The 21,686-nt window shown below is 25.8% G+C and overlaps 1 protein-coding gene across 1 annotated transcript; it reads right to left on the bottom strand.

The window, feature by feature from the left end:
* Window positions 1-961: 961 nt before the first annotated feature.
* Window positions 962-18,163, bottom strand: LOC129976685 (3-hydroxyisobutyrate dehydrogenase, mitochondrial-like). The gene is made up of 7 exons (XM_056090389.1): window positions 17,977-18,163; window positions 14,781-15,036; window positions 12,649-12,770; window positions 11,144-11,354; window positions 6,134-6,290; window positions 3,756-3,928; window positions 962-1,343 (listed from the first exon to the last, which is right to left on the bottom strand). Exons 1-6 carry the CDS (start codon window positions 18,062-18,064, stop codon window positions 3,758-3,760), a joined length of 1,005 nt encoding a protein of 334 aa, XP_055946364.1. The 5' UTR covers window positions 18,065-18,163; the 3' UTR covers window positions 962-1,343; window positions 3,756-3,757.
* Window positions 18,164-21,686: the final 3,523 nt, after the last annotated feature.

Below are 21,686 nucleotides of genomic sequence, written 5' to 3' on the forward strand. Positions count from 1 at the left end.
CTTTTCAAATACAGCTGAACTTTTTGGGATAGAATTTATTTTTATGTATTCATTAGAATATAGATTTTTTTTTTTGTAATGTGAAATTTATAAAAATAATTTTAAAATTCCAAAATAATTAGGGAAACACAACTAACGGGAGCTTGAGACTTTCCCGCACATTCTCTAATAAAAGTGTCATTCCTCTTTTCAACCTCATAAAATTTTGGGGCTAGAGCAGGACTGTGAATGCAACAAGTGTCCTAGTTTTTATTTTTAGAGATCCTATAAGAGATTTGTGTGTTTCATAGTATATAGTGACGAAAGCAGATACTTCTGTATTCATCTCATGCCATTGGCAGACAATTATTACTAAATCAGCAATTTTTGGCAATTGATTGCTGGAATGTGGTTCATATACAAGTACCAGAAAATAATCTACTTGTATTTTAGATGTTTATTAACCAATAAATTTATACCAAGATTCAGCACAAAGCTATAATTGTTGTCACAAGATCACATACCACATTTGATTTATTTAAGTGATTGTATGTTTGAGTTATTGCATTTTTCTATGAAGAAAATAGATGTTCAAGAATCAAACTTTTGATGGATTCTATTTTAAAATTGAGTTTTAGATGCTAAATCTGTACACTAAAAATTTTATCCAACTACTTCTTTCATACTACCTGGTATGAATCAATGAGGGACATTATTTCAAATATGTGTTTTTTGATCTATGAGACTAGTAAAACATTAAGATTCATCAAAATCTCAAGTTTGAACTTTTTGTCAATTACAATACTTTTTCTTTATATAGGATAAAGTACAAAGATGTCATATTATTATTTTCTGGCATCACTAAAAACTTGATTTTTGCAACACATTTCAAGAACAAGGGATTTCATTTTTACCCTATAATGCAGAGGTTAACAAATATTATATGTTAATAATCAGAAATTTTAAAAACACTGAATAAAAATTCTATAAACATTCTTTTTAATTTCATACAAGATTCATACATAAATTTGATAATACAGACAAACAAAACAGACTTTAATTTCTTCAAACAGTTATATGTAGAAATATCAGGGCTAGGAAAATGAACATTTAATTCACAAACATAAATGTGAGGAGAAATGTTCAAACAAGATATTGTTAACATACACAATTGAATTCCTTAACAGTTTACCCTGAGATTTTCAATGACTAAATTGATAATAGTAAAATAGGGTAAACACATTTAAAAAATACAAATTCCACCAAAAGTATAAAATACATGACAGCTTGGCCAGACGTTTTACAGCCTCCTTTTCTATTTACAAGATTGGTCTTGTTCATAAGTATAGAAGGTGTTTATAAACCTGTAACAGAAGAATTATAATCTTTATTCATTTCATATTACAAATAAATATCGTATGGAATTAATAAAATGTTAAGATTTCCATTTAGCAGTTGATATTTTATCTTATAAAATTGCTGTGCATTTTTTTCACATATAAAATTTCATTTATAACACATTTAAAGCTTCAATTTACACATTGCAGAATTATAAAATAAAAAATTTCGAATTATATGTTTTCAGTTTAGTTAATTCATTGTGGAATTTAATTTTAAAAATTTCTTCTGGTAATTTTGTAAATAAAATTAAAGTCAAACTCCAATGATCCCAAAGTAAGTTTCAAAATTAAATAAGAGTAAAATGATGAAAATTAATGTTTCTATTTAAAAATATATAAATAAATATTTAGAAAATTTTGCTTATAATAACTGCAACAAAATAATAAAATTCATCAATTCAAAGTGAGATAAATAAATAGTTGTTAGGTAATGCAAAACAGTTTTAGATAATATAAAATAAATATATTATTAACCAAAATTTTTATTTCTTACTGAAATTTGAAGTTTTTATAATAACTGGCATTTTTTATATTCTCTATTTTATATTGGGCATTTTGAATCACAACCAATAATAATTTTTCCTCAAATTATGGCAAAAAGTATGTTATTATCACATCTTAAAATGTTTCCTTTTTAATAATTTTTTTCTTGTATGTAATGCAACAATCACAAAAAAAAAAAAAAATTTAAAACAAGGACAGAAATTTATTTCTACAAGGACACATACTTTTGCTGAACTGATACATTTGGAAAGTGTTTATGAAAATTTTAATAAAACTAATCAGAATGTTAACATTTTCCCTCATTAATATTAAAACATATTATGGTATTAAAGTCCTGTTTACGCCACTTTAAAATTCAGAAATTAGTTTTCCCATTGATACAAATTTTGGTACAGTTTTTTAATCTGATTTTATTAAATTTTTAAAAATATTTTTTAACAGAACTTAGTAACTGGGTTTATATTCATGCACATTGCAACAACATTGATTATACTTCTTTTTGCCTACACGTTATTGCTGTTTTATAATTAAAAGGTAAATTTTTAAAATAAAGACAGACAAATCAAAACTATGATGTTTTTATTAGAAGTTTGAATCTTTTATAATATAATTCTATGGCAGATGCAAATACTGGTAGATTTTCAACAAGGAAGACTGAGCTGCCATGTAAAACCAATAGCCTGAAGTGGGGGTAACTAACAGGTTGATTAAAAAACTATTTTCGCTGTTATTCTAAATAAATATTTGTAAAAAATAGAAAATCTATGAATGATAAAATATTAGAATAATATTAGCAAATATAATCTGTCATGTTTTTATGTCTCATTACATTCACTAAATCAAAAATCTGCTTCAATAATATTGTATATTTGGAAGCCTGATATCATAATGGATAAATAAATATAAATACCTTTTCACAAAATTAATAAAACAGAAAATAAATCTTTAAATAAATCCTTGAGATGTGAAAAATATGAAACTATATTGATCAACTTAATAAAAGAACGGCCTTGTAATACACACACTACCTACAGCTGCAAATCTCACACTGTGTGTGTGTAAATCTGTTAGAATTTTGGTTTGGCATGATGTTATACATGCAAGTAAGCTGACTATTATGATGGAAAAGGCAATGAGGAATTTTCAGCTGAATTTAAATTTAAATTTCATTTGAACAAAAAAAAAGCAAATTTGAAACTGAAGAAAATTCAGACACTTGCAAAATTACATAGTAATAATAAACATAAAACCATTGTTACATAAGTATGGGGGAAAAAACATCCATGAAACCATTGCTAAGCACAGATAAAACACAATATGATGTAAAATACTAATTTAATAATTAATAATGCTTTAAATAATTATTATTATTAATAATATTATATATATATATATATATATATATATATATATATATATATATATATATATATATATATATATATATATATATATATATATATATATAATAAAAACTCAAAAATAATTTGCATGACTATCAAATTGGCATCACTAGAAAGGCAAATCTTTTAAATGTTGAAATAGTGTAAATTTCAATTTTGTACAATAATATATTTGAAAGTTATCACAGAAAAGCATCAAAATTCAGCTAAATTTTTAATGCATGAAAATTCTAATTCCAATTTTTTAAAAAAATGCTTTGATTTGAGTATTTTTACACAGCCAAGATATGCATGTGTCAAAATTGGCAACCACAAACTAAACAGTTTGGCCTGTTAGAGCACCAACACAACATACATTCACTTTTATTATTAGTACATAGTACATTTATATTGAAATTTTATTTCATACATATTTGATAAAATCTACTAATAAAACTTAAAATAATGAGCATATAATATAAATGAATACCTTCATTTCTTCCCATTAAAAGTGTGTCCTTCCTGTAGATACAGGAATACAGAAGAAAAATCTTTGTTTGACAATCCACTATTTATCATCATTCGGTATATTTGATGAGCTAAGGAACCTAATGGAGTTGGGGATGATGTCTTTGTTGCTGCTAGTTGCGCTAATCCAAGATCCTGTTAGCACACGCAAAAAAATTCTTAAAAAATGCAATGTAATGGAAGAAATATACAAATGATGACACATACAACATGGCCTACTAAGATGAAAGGAAAGTAAAGTAATCTAGAATAATACACTTTTTTTATTTAATATGTATAGAGCAGAAGACAGGATAAAGCCAAAGAAATATAACAGGATGAAGATAAAAAATCAAAAACAGAGAGCCTTTGGCTATTAGTGGTTTGTACTGATAATAGAGAAAATATCATACATATCCATAAATCAAAATTTTGAGAAAATTACTTTAATCAATATAGTTTTCCTCATTAAAATTAAAGAATTCCCCTCTTTTAAACAGTTATAACATGGGGGGAAAGGCTTAAACAGTAAAAAAACAATATATAATAGTATGGAAATGTTTTGAAGTATGTTTCAATGAAACTTTATAATAAGATATTATATTAACTAATATAGAATTAAAAATAATATTTCAAATTCCATTTCCTTTACACTTTTTTTTTTTTTTTGCATTAAGTCACATGAAAGAATAAATAAAATTCAAATTGTAAGGAAAGTTAAGTCACAAAGCTTAGAATGCTTAAATAACTAGAAAGTGAAGAGAATCCATGCACTTTCAGACTGAAACTTCATGCTTAATGAAATAATATTGATATTTTCCAAGGTTAAAGTTTACAAAGCAAAAAGTAATAACTCCAAAATACCACTTCAAATTAAGTATTTTAGCAAACTGCAAATTTTTTTTCTCAGTATTTTAATGTAAAAATGTTTGCCATTTTGATTCAGCAGAATTACATATAAAGAATTAAGAGTCTTAAATTTAAATTATATCCTGTTTGATTTCTACTAAATAGTGAAATTACATAAACATTTAAGCAAATATCATCAAATATTACAAGCAAAATCAGATCTGACATTTGAAAGAAATTTCAACAAGATTTGATTACCACTTACACTAACAGGAAATACTAAGAATGGGTTTTTAAAAATAAAATTCCAATCTTCACCATATGTCCATTTTTTATAAGCTAAGCATGAATTGTATATATGTAATTGAAAATAATACTCTTTTGGCTGAATTTTACAACAGTTGACTATCATAAATCATATTTCTAAAAGTACATGTATATTATTTTGAAAGAATGGCATAGAGATGTTACTTATGATAAAATACCCATAAAAAATCTCGAAAATATTATAGAATTTATTTTACATGAATAAACCTATCTTATCCAGTCCATATTTGAATATCATTGTTTAGATTTATTGACAATCATTAAAAATGTAGAGACTAAACATTTGTTTCATATTATAATAAAGTTATTAAATATAAATTCCACTGAAATAACAAGCATTTCAATGAATTCATGGCAAAAATAACCTCTCTTTCCCTAAAATCAACAATTGTTTAAGTTTTTAAGCCAAATATTATGTATGGAGAGAGAAAGAGAGAGGGACATAGGATATCAACATTAACCTAATTAGCCTAATAGCTAATCTCTAAATCATTAGGTAGTCATATATTTCAAATTGAATAAATGTTTTAAAGGGAGCAAAGGATTATATTGCATTCTGTTAGAGTCAATAAATATAGATTTGAAAAAAGAATCATAATGTTTAAATTTTTATATATCACTATTAGTAATATTTAACAAAATATTATTAACATATTTAGATTTATATATTTTAAAAATTTCACTATCTGCAACCAAAACTGAAATAATTATAAATCTCATTATTTTAGATCAATTAATGGTTGATTAGAGATTGGCGGATTTTCCTTGAAGCAACTGCTGAAATTGAAGTAATTAATGACTCCTACCTATCATTTTAGTGCCAAAGAGCAGAATTACATTTCCTCAAAACGTTAGTGTGTCAAGAATATTTTACAGGTTGATTGATGAAGTTAGGAGACTGAACAAAAGTTTTAGAAGATTAGAATTATTTTCTAAAGTGCATTTATTACATCATTTTTTTTTTGTTTCCTTAAAAAAAGCCACATAATATGATTAGTTAATATCACTTATTTTTCTTCCACTATACAAATATTTCTTCAGAAAAAAATATTTTAAATCACAACTTATTTGAAGTTTTAATGTCTCAATCCACCTGGGTTATTGATACTTATATTAACAAAATTTGATAATCTCATATTTTACTGGCTTTAATTTAACACAAAAAAAATTTCATGTAAAAATTACTTTGGCCATTAAAGCTGTACCAAATCCTCCTTGGTAGCCATTAGTTGAAGGAACATTTTCCATTACTCCAGGTACAGGATTGTAGACTTCACTTGCCCAGCATCTTCCTGAGCTCATATTCAGAATCTTACCCATCATTTTTGGATCTAATCCTAACCTGAAATGTTTTTTTTTTTTTAAATTAGAAAACAGCAAAAAGCAATAATTATTATTTGGTAAAAATAATACAGATGCCATAAAACAAAAGAGGAGCTTCTATTCCATTTTATAAATATATATATATTCTTGCACATTTTGAAAAAACTTACAAAATGAGGATGAAATATCTTTCCATTAATTTATAATAATAATAAATTATTTTAATTCGTTTCTGAAAAATTAGGCTGAAAAATTGTTTGATTATTTTAACATTTTATACTGCCACAAATTCAGTGCAGAGTTGAAATTTTTATAGGTTCTTCTTTTTATTAGAACATAGTTTATCAAAATTGTTTTGGAAAAGACTTCATCTATTGCAATTATCTTCTATATATTGCTAACAGATTCATTTCCCAATAAATAATAATTATGCATGCCTATTCATAATCAAATATTGTTATTATTGTTTGCATCAACTCAGAATTCTAAGAGAATTATTAGAACTGAAAAATTCCCATTTTTTTCCATGGTATTCATTATAGAAATATCATAATTTTGCTGGTTAATAAATATACACTAATGTAATATACAATAATTTAAAAAGATACAGACAATTGATTCCAAGACATATAATAGACAATGTAAAAGGAAATTATTATATTTAACATAAAATATTCTAAAAGAAATGGAATGAACATGAATCTACTTGTATAGAAAGCTGCTTAATATACAAGGTGTTCACTCTAATTGCAATCAAATAGCTAATTCCAAAATCAGTTAGAGATACATATACTTCCACCTATAAGAATGCATTAAATGATGCAAAAAAAAAAAAAACTCTTGTTATTTGAGTTAATAAATGTACTAGTTCAAATAACATTGCTTGAATGAATTATAAAGTCGAGATTTTTATATAGCCTTGATTCTATTAGTTATATTTAGAAAAACTCATTAAATTACAAGCCTTAAGAAAGTACAATAATAAATAGAAGGCATTTCTTCAAGGCACATACTGAATGATTTAAAATAATGAAATTCAAAGTTTCATAACTAGATCAGTTTTTGTCACAATGAAATGATTCTTTTTTGGGTTAAAACAAATATGTGAAGAACATTTTACTAAATATGATTAATAAAACTGGAGGACTGTATAAAAAGTAAGATTTCTAAATTTTTCCTCTAGTACATAATAATCCTCTAGTATATATAATGGGTAACCTATGTAAAATGTAAGTAAGTAATAATATATATAACCTATGTAAAATATAAGTACCAAGTAAGAACAATGAATGCAACATCTCTTGACCCAATAACTTAAATATATTATTAAAGGTTTAAAAGATGTATAAAACAGGAAGTGTTTAAAAAAATATGATCTAAATACAATAGTTTATCTAAAATTCAACTAATGAATTTATGTTTTGAGGTTAATGAATGTATGTTTAAACTCAAAACTGTTTATTTCACATAAATATTGTTAAAAAAAAAGTGAAAATTGTAAAAAAAAAAATCTATACTCTATTTCACCCTAACTTGGCAGTATTGTAAAAGGCAGAAAATGTGACGCTCCGCATTGGGAAAGAGTTCCCCATCAATTTTGACTTTAAAATAGCTAATATGCGCACAAATTTATCAAACAGTATCATAAATTACAGAAATCTTTTTTTTTTATCAGTATGTATTTAAAATTATTCTCAAGTTAGAAGTGCTTATCTGTTAAGCATTTTGTAAATAAAGCAAACGAATAAAATGAAATGATTGATATAATGAATTCCACTTTGGCTAGAACCGGTCTTCAATGTCAAATAGTTGGTGCGTTTTTCTTATACATTTCCGCCAGCTTTGCTACATTCAGTTCGCAACCGTTATTATCATAACTCATACTTTTTTATTCTCGCTTTATTACCAGCTGATACTTTTGATACTGTTAATTACATTAGTAGTTATTAGTTTTGATTGTTGAATATTTATTCAATTCGTCATTTTTATTCACTGCTAAAATGTCTGTTATCACCGACTGCGCTGTACACACCTTCAAGACGAGTGAAATCAACAAAAAGTGCAGGACACAGAAACATGTTAAATGTTTGTTCTGAACTCTGAGAAGAAAACCCTCAAGATTTTGTCAATCAAATCGTCGATAAAATTTCGCATCTTACAGGTGTTTTGCAAACAGTTTTCCGTTTGAAAAAAGAAATAAAGGCACCAATTCCTTTGAGTACACATGTAAAGAAACAATCAGGCTCAGTAGGTAAACATTCAAGTCTTGTAAAATATGATGATTTTACATTATCCTGTATTTGACGAAAAATCCATACATTTTTTTTTTTTTTTTTTTTTTCCCTGGAGAAATGAGATCCCAACATTAGATAAAGTTTTAAAAGATGTGAACGATGATACAGACATATTTTCAAAAAACATTAGCCAAGCTATGCTTTACAGAACATTGAAAGATTTCGGGTTTTCTTTTGAAAAAAGATGAAACGAAATGAAATAACTGCAATGATTTATTAAAATTATGTATCAATAATATTGAACAAAATAATGAAAATAAGGAAAAAAATTAATTCTCTGATTTTAAATGATAATAAAGTTAATAAATATTTACTATTTGGCAAAAAATTTGCGATATAAAGCTTCGCCAGCAATCTGCATTTCTAGTAACTTTGTAGTTTAAAGTCTTTGTAGTCGTTGCCAGTTCCCCTGACAATGACTGTGATTCGGCATGTCTAGAATATACTCTACTGCCAAGTTAGGGTGGAACAAAGTATAATAATCAGTAATAATTCAATTGTTTAAAATTGATTGCAAATATATAACAACATTAAAAGGTATAGCAGTTCAAAAATAATTAAATAATTTTCACAAATAATTAGAGAAATCGAAATTAAAAAATCTGTATCTTTCATTCAAAACATCAATCCTTCATTTAAACACCAGTTTTCAAAACATAGGGTCAACTGGGAACAAATATTCAAATGTTGCCTTTTTTCCAGTTTAAAATGATAGCATTAAATGCAGAAGTCTATATTTCATATTAATGCAAGTTCAATTTTACAAGGTTTGTTGAAACATCTTTTTTTCCCCCAGATAATCATTAACTAATCAACCCATACTTAATGAAATATTTTCAATTGCCCCAGAAACTTTCAGTAGCTAGAATATACATTTTGAATTTTGATCACAATAATAGAATTTTGAAGATAATAAATTTTGAAATATTGAGAAAGTACTGTAAATTGACTCAGAATGCATTTCATTGACCACTACTCCACACAGCACTATTTCCAAGTACCTGTTCAATCAAAATTTTAATTGCTTCATGGAATATTTCTTAAATTAACATAACTATTTCTAGTTTTCTATTTGGAATGATTTATAATGAATCTATTTCCAATTTTGAAAAGAAATAATGGCAAATGTTAGCAAAAGAACTTAAAAATAGATATATTATGAAACGCAACAAGCAAAATTTTTAGATAAGAAACAGACATAAAAATTAGAAGTTCAATTTAGTAGCATAATTTATTATTTAGTAGCATATTTATCTATTATTTAATTTATTTATCTCTGACATTTATACAGTTCTTAAAAATTCAAAAAAGTTCTTAAAGATTAAAAAAAATCTACTTTAACAATTAAGACAATAGCTTTTATAAGATTTAAGGAAATAGCAAAACTGGTAATTACTTTTAAAATGAATTTTAATGTTTTCAAATTAATGCTCCTTAAACCTCATAGTCAATTCATCACCATTAATACCACCAATCCAGCAGATATATATAGATAATTCTAGCATATACTATGAAATCAATGAAAAAAAATGTTTAAAAATAGGCTGTAGATTATTTGAGATCAATTACTTTCTCTATCTCCACTGCCACCATTTCTAGTTGAAAGAAGTCTAAATTATTATTTTTAGATTTCTCAATCAGTATCGATTATTCTTCTTTTCATCATCAGTTTTCTAAAATACCTGATATTAAACAACTTTCATTCTTGAAAAGTAATACATATGTAGATTATACGATAGATTTTTTTTTCCAAGTCAGGTGTTAATTTAGCATGAAAGAATCTTTTGGTAAAAGAAACAAATGCACAATTTCTAGATTTAAAATTGTTTCTTTTCATATCATCGAATATTTAAATATATAAAAAATAGATTCTTGTTATACTAAAAAAGCTGTTCAACTCTTAATGATAAATATCAAAGATAAATGAGAACATAAACCTATTTCTCAGAATAAAATCAAACTTGAAGTATTTCATATAACAATTCAAGAATTACTATATATTTTTTACTTGCTAAGTAAATAACCTTGTACAGACCAAAAATGAAATTATAGAGGTTTAGTTTTCATTTTTTCTGAACATAGTTGCAACTAATGTAAATAAACTTCATTTAAAGGAAAGGAGGGAGGGGTTCATCTTTTCTCCAAGAGTGTCTTAAAATCAAAACAAATGCTTTCCAATTCACTAAATTTTCATCAGCGCACCCTGTACTTATAATCTCCAATTACCCTACCTGATTCTATTCCAGACAGATTTCCCAACACCCTACAGCTGTTTCATTTTTTTAAATGACTAAGTTATTGCTAATTATAGTGCTATTCATGTTAAATTTAAAAACTGGAATAATTTAAATTCCAGTGAATACTGAGGAAACGGTACTATGCATGCACATATATTTTGAGTAAATATTTATTTTTAACAATTCTATATCAGTGAGGCAATAAAAACTTTTTTTTTTTTAGTTTTCTAATCATTACTTAACTCCATACCATATTTCTTAAAATTTTCAGCTTTATTTTACATGTGAAATATTAAAGTATTATTGTAAAAAAATATGAACAAATAATGAAATGTATTCACCGGATTCCCAAATTCATGGCTTCAGATGTTCCAATCATTGAAATAGCAAGAGCCATGTTATTGCAGATTTTTGCACCTTGACCAGTACCTACATCACCACAATGCACAGCATTTTCACCCATACAAAGAAGGAGATCTTTAACAGCTTCAAATTCAGATTCTTTTCCACCAACCATAAATGTGAGGGTTCCATTTTTGGCAGCATTCACACCTACAAAAATAGTTTAAACCAAACTTCAGAATATAACTTAAGGAAATCTCAGACATCTTATAGTGGAGATTTTGATACAGAAATAGTTAAGTTAAAACTAACAACCAATTTCAAAACTGTACTAAAGTTATATTTAGATATTTTTAGTAATTCTAATGATCAGCAGCAAAATAATAAGCATTCCTTAAATAAATGTTTGCATCATACCAGCAGGAGATTATTTAACAAACTAAATGTGCATTAGGCCTAAATATACAGTACATAATAAGTAGGATCCTGAAATTTCTAATTTTCAGCACTATAGTGTTGAGGAAGAGATTTTGAACTACTTGCCAAATATCACGTAATTAAATGTTTTTGTAAAACAATGAACTGTTCTTGAAATAAATTTAGTTATCACATATGTAGTGATGCGGCAATACATGTAGAGACAAAGGATAATGAATGAGATTTGCAATTGAAATATAAATATTCATAATAGTACTAGGCACACCATAGAAGAATTCAAACCATTTTTAATAGCAGTAATTTACAATACAGAGGTGAAGCTTCATGCAGGACCCAAACTTTTTATTAATCCCACAATTTGATTATAAATATTTTGGTGAACTTTTCTTTGAGCAATAATATGCTTTATGTAACATAAATAAGGGGAAAAGGGCATTGGTAATATATGGTAAAATCTTCACAAATAGTCTCCCCTTAGATTAATCATTTACACATTGATGAAAACACAAATCCATCAAATAATTGTCAAAGTAATCAAATTCAAAAATACAAACACATACAAAACATTTGATTTTGAGCCAACAGAAGAAATAGCATATGCTAATATAATATTCATTTATGGTTTGAATTACCTCCTCATTTAGATTAGGTATTTTAGAGTACAAAAGTGTTTATGTTAGTACTGAATGCATCATCAAATATTGCAACACTTTTATTACCACCATTTTTCTAAATTTATTAGTAACAAAGTTTCAAAATACTCTATGGTACAGCAATAACAAAATACAAAAGGCTATAACAAATAATAAAAATTAGTTTTAAAAAGTATAAAATCTTATTGATTTTAAAAAGCCTAAAAGATTTAAATATGGTTCTTTATCAAACAATATTGTTAATATTCTTGCTTTATTTAAAAACAAAACAAGCTTTAAAAACGATGCAAAAAACTGTTGTGCCATAAGTATAATGCGCACCAAAATAATTTTTCCAGCAAGAAAATATTCAAGTATAAATTCTGAATGGCCAATTTGCAGACTGTCTAAAATGGTGTCTTATTTCCACTTACCTCCCGAGACTGGAGCATCTAGGTAAACAGCTCCTCTCTTTTGGGCTCTTATGGCAAGTTCACGGGTAACAGAGGGATCAATTGTTGAACAATCTATTAGCAATGCTCCTGGCTTGACTTGTCTAAGAAATGACATATTAAAGAACATCAGTTTCATTATAGCCTATTTAAAATAGATTAAAATACCATTTAAGTGGAAAAAAAGAGAGAGACAATATTAATACTGATTGGATTAGATTTTAAATTTATTTGGCACAAGAGATCAAATTGACTATACTATGCCAAATTACAGAATTAATTTGAAGAAAACTTTTTTGTAAACATATGTTTTGTTTTAAACTAACTTTTAATACGAAATCTTTTTAAAATAACTGATGAAATACATTTTAATAACAGATACAGAGATCAATGACACAAATTTGTAGCACTGTAAACAGCTTATTAAAAGTAAATAAATAGCATATGTATAAAAGGAAAAGTTTACAAATTTTTAAAAGAAATAAATAAAATGATATATTACAAACAGTAAGAGTTTTTGATGCATCTGAAATACATTAAAAAAATGAGTTGAATGATACTAGTGTTATTTTGATCATTAAAAACCATCAATAAAAGAACAATTTTTAAATGGAAAGTACTGTTAAGTCTGTTTCTTGTTTAGAAATTTATGATTAGTTGGATCTTTGAATTTATATTTATTTCAAAATTTTGGGTCATAACATATTTAATAAAAATATTTTTTTTTACTTTAAATGTTTATTATATCACTTTTACCGAGAAAAGGTGCACAATTAAATAAAAATAATAATCAGCCAATTTATAAATGTAGGAATTATAAAACTCAATATACTGAATTAAACAAAACTTGTTCAACTTTGCTGTTACAAGTAAAATTTAACTTTCATATGCTCTTTAATTCAAATAAACTGATAACTACATAAACAGTATTTAAAATATCGAAGGAAAATAATAAAAATTTTCATTCATTTTATTAAATGGATGTTCAAATCTCACTTTAAGAAAAATAGATGGAGGTTGTCATTTTCAATTCTGTAATTTTATAATGAAGATTATCCAATAAATTTATGCTTACTGAAATGAATTGCAGAGAATCAAGAAATATATTTTAAGAGACAAAATAAAAATTAAGCATAAAAACTAGTTTTCTGGTCTTCAATTAGGCCAAAGCATTAATATATCTCTACCAATAAAAATGAGAGTGTGCATGCATGTTTTTCTGCGAAAATGTGCAATTCAAAACAGCTTTCATTTGAATTTTTCATTAATTAAAATTTAAGAGAAATGCTGACATTTTCCTCGCACTAACTTTGATAAACATTATGGCATAAAAATAATTCTTAAAATTCAAAAAAATATCTTTTCAATTTTCCTAATTTTTTTTGTATAATTTATTTAAATTTTAAAGAATAATTCAAGCATATTTTACAAAAATAAATTGGAATAAAACTATCTTCATTGTTACAACCAACATTTCATCCTGGCTTTTTTGTCTCTATTAATGATTATCAAGATATAAAGATTTGGCTTTTTTCTCTTTTTTTTTCATATTGAGTAGGTAAGTTTTAATTAAGGTATTAAGGTTTTTAGTTAAGGTATAGTTTTAATACAATTTTTTAATTTTGTAGTTTTTCAAAATTAGGAATCCAGAATTAAACAATGTTGAATTTTTTTAAAAAACTGCTTCCATTTTTAAATGCTACTGTTCTTTACAAAGATACAATTGGATGCATAAAGATATAAATAAAAAATGCAGACAATGGACAGAATGGTATAAGACTTCAAATACAGTAAATACTATGTTTTTAATTTGAACATTAAAAATATTTTGTTAAGTAATATATTAACTGAAATTTTTAGGAACAATTAGTCCTGCTGGTTATCAAATGTGGCTCATCTAAAATAAATTACATTTCTTTAAATGTCTTTAATCTCTTGTCGTGCACTTTTTTTTTTGATATATTATTTGATTCTAACTGCATAAAACAGTTAAAAGTATATATTTAAAATATAATGTAATATTTTTATATTTTCTAAAAATGAAACTATAAATAAATTCACTACATAAAATTTAAAAATAAATACAAAAATTAAAAAAAAAAAAAAATGCTCACTGAAAAATTCCTTGCTCAGCAGTATAAACTTCTTGTACATGTGGACTAGAGGGTAACATTGTAATGATACGATCACAATTTTGAGCTACTTCTGCTGGATGCTGAGCAAATAATGCACCACTGTCTACAAGTTGTGTAATCCTTTCTGGATGTACATCATATACTGTTATGCTATGACCTTTCACCATCAGATTTCTAGCCATATGACTGCCCATGTTCCCTAGTCCTATGAATCCAACAGAAGAAGCCAATCTTCCTAGAATATTACAAAAAATAATAATTAATCTTTGGATATATTTGCAAATTCGATTTTGATATTGGAATCTTCAAAATAAATAATTAAATAAAATTCTATATATTTGTAGTGGGAACTCGAGAACATTTTTTTAGCCTATGACTCAACAAAATAACAGTTTATCTTGAATGAGAAAAAATGCAAATACTAAAGTATCTTCTTTTTTCATGCAAAATAAAAGATCTGTAATCTCTTTTTACCACTTGAGGAGCTAATGATTTTTGTCTTTCCACATTAGCTAATGGAGTTAATGATTTCCAATAAACTGAACTATCATACATTTGGTAATACTACAGGACAGAGAAATAAAAATACCAACAGTGCAATTAAAGAGTTCTACCAATTAGTTCTGTGAAGGTATTAAAGTGACCTATGTTTAAGTTGTACATACGTTAATGTGACTAATGCGATATGATCTAGTTTAACCAATCAAGTTCATGAGATACTAATGATCAAGGGCAAGCATAGGGATAAGAAGGCTCCTTTAAGAACTTTCAAGGGGGCCGGTTCATATTTGTATTTTGTTTTAAGGGCAATCTTAAATAGCAAGCTAGACTGGAATTAGAAATATATTTAAATATATATATATATATATATATGCTAGAATGCTAATTTAGCCTGAGAATAAAACTTGCAATCTTCAGATTGAAATTTTAAAATCATATAATTTCTTAATTTACTAGACCACAACATCTAAACAACTCTTAAGGGAAAGATTAATTTCAGTACTTAAACAATACAATACTTTATTTAATTAATGGTTACCATCATGTATATGGTAACAATTGAGAACAGGCACACACAAAGGAATTAACAACATTATTCGAGTTTTCTCCAATTAATTCAGTGAAGATAATAAATTATATAAATTTAAATTGTATAGCATCTATACCAATCTCAAGGAATGGCAGAACATATAGGTAAAAAGTTTAATTAAAATACACTGAAAATTTAGTAAATTTAATTATTTAGTATTCATAATATTGATAATTTTTTTAGCAATGCTTCCAAGAATCATACCATTAATTCTTAACATATTGCAGATGAAAATCTAGATGCAGATAATGCTACAATTAAAAAACACACACAACTTAAGATTAAAATCTAATTTAAGACTTTTTAAAAACTTTCTGTTCTATGAATACATAACAAATATCCTAAGTTTATGAATGATAATAATCTTTGATTATAAAATGAATTTTAAGGAGAGACTAAAATGGTTACAAAAATATTAGACAGCATTTATTGTTTGTAACAATACATTTTACAAACAAAATACTTTTATAAGATAGCCTTATTTAATGTTTATTTATGAAGTTGCAAATTTTTTATATGCATAACTTACAAATATTTAACTTTTAATTTTTTTAAAAAAATAGATGATTTATATCTATTATTCTTTAAAATTTAAATTTGATTTCCTTTTTATTTTACCATATATGATGTTTTATAAACATGAAAAATTAAAAGCTGAAGTTAATAATGTTGAATTTCCGTGTTTTAAAGCTCTCCGAGTTTCAATACATCATTTTTAGAATTAATTCACCATATGCAAGACCTAATCAACTACAGATTTAAATAATTTTAGAAATTGAAAAGAACTAGATTTTTTTTCTTCTGAAATATATTCAGGTTAATTTTGTACTTCTGTTTGATTTAAAAAGATAATTATGATAATAATGAGTGTTTGATTTTTCCACATTAAATTTTCCACATAAAATTTTTAAATTTCCACATTAATTTTTTTTTCATTAAAAATATATATTTGTAAAGATTTTCAGACATCAAATAAAATAATAAATAAAAAAAGTCAGAGAATTTGAAAAACATTATTGGCCTCATTCTATGGCCATTGGCAATTCATTAATTTAGAATGCATAATATAAGCAATGTAGGAAAATAATTGATAACATCGAAAATTGACAAACATCTTCCACTATTACCAAATGATGAAAATCTATAATTATTTTTCACTAAAGTCACTGTATTGAGAGGGTCACATGCTTATAGTATTAGCCTAATTGCCACATAAATAATATAAATATAAATAGGCCAAATTCCTATTTATTCAATTACGTTCACTTTTTTATTATAATGTTTACAAAAATCAAATGTCTATTTATATATATATCTGCAAAAACACAAATGATTTGCAATAATGAGTGAAAATATATAAAAACAAACATTCTTATAAAATTATTAAAATAAAAAATTAATCTGAAATAAATTATTAATATTTATATGTTAAACTGAAAATGAGTTGATGTTTCAAACTAAAGTGATCAGTTTATTAAAATAGGAAATCTATAATGTTCCTTGCATAGGGCCAGAAAATACCTAAATCGACTACTGTCTACTACAATTATGTGATGAAAATTAACAAAGTAGTCATTTTAATAAAAAAGCAGAATCTTCCCATTTCAAAAGCAAAATTACAAAAATTATGTTTGAATTAGATCTTAAAATAATCTTAAATGAAATATCAATCAAAATTCTAAGTAGGAATTTAGAAAACCTGTTAAATAGATTTCTTTATTTATAAGTACACTCATAATAAAAATATTTATAACGTGTCGTTATTTGTACACTGCGATTTTCATAATCGCATTCACTTAATTCAGGCATATACTGAAGTTAATAATTTTGAATTATTATAAAATAATTGCTTCAAAATTATAAACAAAAACCTATTAATTTTTGCAGGTTGTTTGAGCTTGTAATGTGAGTAATAAAAGAAAATAAAAAAAACATATGAAGAAAATCATTAACTTCAATGATTTTTACTCAATAATTATTAATACATTAATAAATCTATTAATTAAATTAAATATGGTAAACAGAAATTAATACTTGTTACGTAACAGATGCAATCTATCATAAACAAAAATCTAAAATATGTACCGAAATTTTTTTGATGCATTTTTAATCTGTTCACATTGGTCAGCAAACTCCGACAAGCAATTTTACAGTAAATAAATTTGGCTGCCATGCTTTTGAGATGTTTACTACCTTCGTTTCCGTCACATATGCAACAAACAGCAGACGACCAACCTCCGAAGCTGCCACACGCGCAACTGAACAGGGGAAAATTCTGTCTCATTCAGCAACCATACCAATATAATCAACTGCTGTGATTGGTCAATTGTATGACGTATAAACAAAGAATCAAATCATGGACGTCACTAATTACAATTATTTCAGCAAAACACCTTCTAAAATAATCTTTGAAAATTATAGATTTCTTAATTACACCAATAAAACAAAATTGAAGCTGTTAGACATCAAAAAATATATTAAATTAATCTTTCAAGATTCAATAAAGGCGTCTGTTTTATTTTGGATAGATGTTTGGCTGACGTAGCGTTATCCAGAAGAGCAATGGAGGTATGCCCCTGGGGCTGTTTTAAGGGGCCGTCCTGGAATCAAAACATTGATACGTTTATGGTATTTTTTTTTTTATAACCAAATCTGATAGAGGGGCTTGAAAGTGACCCCAAGCATTGAAAGCAGAGTAGGATTAAACATTTTAGGTCTTTTAGGAGATGAAAGTCTCAGGGGCCCCCTTTTCTCTCCAAGTTTTCAAAACCTATTATTTTTTAAAAATTAGTTTAATTTAACGTTTTATGTAAGCAGTTTTAAGTAGCAAATTTTGACATACTGAAATATCAGATTGCTTAATTTCAGGTCACTTTCTAAAAAGTTGGTTTCAGTATATTGCTCATAAAAATCAGTGAGAGCGGTCTCACCAAAAGTGTCTCGCACATTCTCTAATCCCCTTTTCATACCAAAGAACTGTCATTGGCGTACAATAGTTTCAAAATATTAATTTATAACGTGAATTTAGCATTTTTATTGAATCTATCGAGGCATCCTCATAGATTTTGCGATTATTTCTTTGAATGGAATTAATATTATCGAAGATCAAATTTCTGTTTTAGACACATTTTTCTCAATCGATTGAGACAAAAATGTGACAAAGAGCAACATTTATAGTCACAAAATCACATGCCAAATATGATACATTTAAGACATTGCATTTGAATGCTTCTGCTATTTCCACTTACCTCCTGAGATTGGAGCATCTAGGAAAACAGTTCCTCTCTTTTAGGCTCTTACGGCAAGTTCTCGGGTAACAGAGGGGTCAATTGTTGAAGAATTTATGAGCAATGCATCTAGCTTGACTGGAATAACTTCCTCTGAACAGATTTTACACAAAATTTGATAGAAATCTGCAAATTTAGTGTAAAAACCAAATACTAAATTTTTATCATCTAGCTCAAGCCATTTTTGAATTATCTTTGTCTCAGACAGACAATCATTTAAAAAAAAATGGGTGTTTCGAACTTTGGGGGTTCGAACTCAAGGGACTAAAACGTAAAAATTCGCCTAAATCTCGCGGTCGATTTTTTTTTTTTTTTTTTTTTTTTATGATTTCTATACTTTTTCTATATGTAGATGAGAAAGTAAATATGTACAGTTGAAATTTAAAATGATTTTAAACAAAAAGTTTAAAAAATGGCAAAACTTTTCTTAACGAAATCTAAATAATATTTAATAAAAGAATCGACCAATTTTAAATATTAAATTTTCTTTTAGTATAAAATAGAAAAATATATGACTTACAGATTATATATACAGATTATTAATTAGGAATGTTCCATAATACTTGATTTTAATTTAAATAAGCTCATTGTCTTGTCTTTTATTATTAAATGAAAGCGCAAAATTAAATAACTCTCAAAATACTTTAAAAAAAAATCTTTTGAACTTGGAACCCTCTAAAGTTTTGGTGCATCTGGGTTGTTGGTTTATTTGTTTGTTTAATAATACGATCCTGATCGAGAATTATTTATTCTCACTGCAGAAGACTGGGACTAGAAAAAATTCAGATGCTTCGGGAGACTTTTTTCTATCTCTGATATTTTCTTTTCACAGTGTTTTTGAAAAAAGAAATAATAATCAAAAGATTTCATGTTGTTTTATATCCAAAATTAGCAATGCATTGAATATGAGGCAGCCACAATTATATTTTCTAACAGCAAAAAGAGGAATTTTCTTTAAATTTGTTTAAAATAATGAATAATAATTATTTCTCTATTCAGTCGAAGGCACTTAAGTATTTAAAAGAAAATTCTATTATAATTATTAATTAGTTGTAAAAATTAGCATTTGGTATAACTAGAGCAATACGAATTGTCTCTCGAGTACAAAGTACACAAAAAAGATTTTTACAAACTCTTCACAGTATTATTTGTCATTCAGAATGTTCGTACAATATCTTTGAGTTATTGTGCAATGTCTTGTAATAAGAGTTCAATAGAGCGACAAGAAATAATAGAAAATAAGGTGCTTTTTGTAAAGCATCTTATTACTATGGCAACACGATACATTGAGCAATATTTAGAGCATGGGTTTCCATGGAGGAGACATTGTAGTAATACTTTGTGCTTATAGGGTTAATTAAGAATCTCAAATAAAGTGAAATGCGCTGATTTGGGAAACAAACTTTTCCATATTATTTAAATCTGATTAGAAAATAATATGATGGTTAAAACAAGTTAAAGTAATTATTAATTAATTATTAAGCTTGAAAACTGAATGACATTTTATGCAGATCGAATTATACGTATGTTAATTAAATAGAAGTTATATATGGAACGAAACTAACTCAATTATAGTTATTATTGTCATTTTTGGCAAGGGTGATAAATATTTATTTAAAATAAAGTTATTATTTCTTAGAATAACTACATTATTAATATCTACTTTACTTATATTATTAATTCCTATTAATACCTTTTTCTATATGTTTTCGGTTAAAAAATGCTTTAATTGTAATATTTTTTCTGATAAATTTCTGTATGCAAATATTATTTAAAAATTGTTTGTATTTTTCAGTCCTTCAAACTAAGCAATTATAAGTTCTTTTAAAGATAAGATTTATGGCCAACAACACAGATATGCTATGAAATTCATAAAAAAATCTTTTTATCATTTCAATTATTTACAAAGACTTTTTTTATAAGAGAGAACATCACGCTGTTTAAAAAGTAAAAATAAAAATATTTGGCTTGAAAATATAAATTGGAAAGCTAAAATTAAACTTTAAAGTACAAATAGGCTTTCAGTTATAATTTTAAATCCTGAAAGTTATAATTTTAATCTCTTTTCTTTAATATTTCTTCCATATTACGCTGGCGGCTATGAATGTATTCATAACAGAAACAATATTTCATGTATTTAATAAAATGGATCTCCGAAATTAAACATTTAATATTAAATTGAATTTTTTAAAATTGTATTCACTCTTTTTCCATATGTATGAACAAAAAAAAAATCTACATCTAATATAATTGATTAAAAACATAAAATTAAAAAAAAAACCTATTGATTACAAACTCATTTAAAATTAGACAGAATTGTAAATGTTTATAAAAACTAATTAGGACGGTTAAATAGAATTAATTTTCAAGATGGTTCAAATATTTTATAAAATAATGTTGCCATGCCAACTTTTCAGATCGTCTGCTAAAACAGAGCCCAGTAAAAAAATGAATTATTATATTTTCTACTACTTGCAAATTCGTATAGTTGAACTGAAATGATATAAG

The sequence above is a fragment of the Argiope bruennichi genome, chromosome 7 (assembly GCF_947563725.1).
Source record: "Argiope bruennichi chromosome 7, qqArgBrue1.1, whole genome shotgun sequence".
Lineage (NCBI taxonomy): Eukaryota > Metazoa > Arthropoda > Arachnida > Araneae > Araneidae > Argiope > Argiope bruennichi.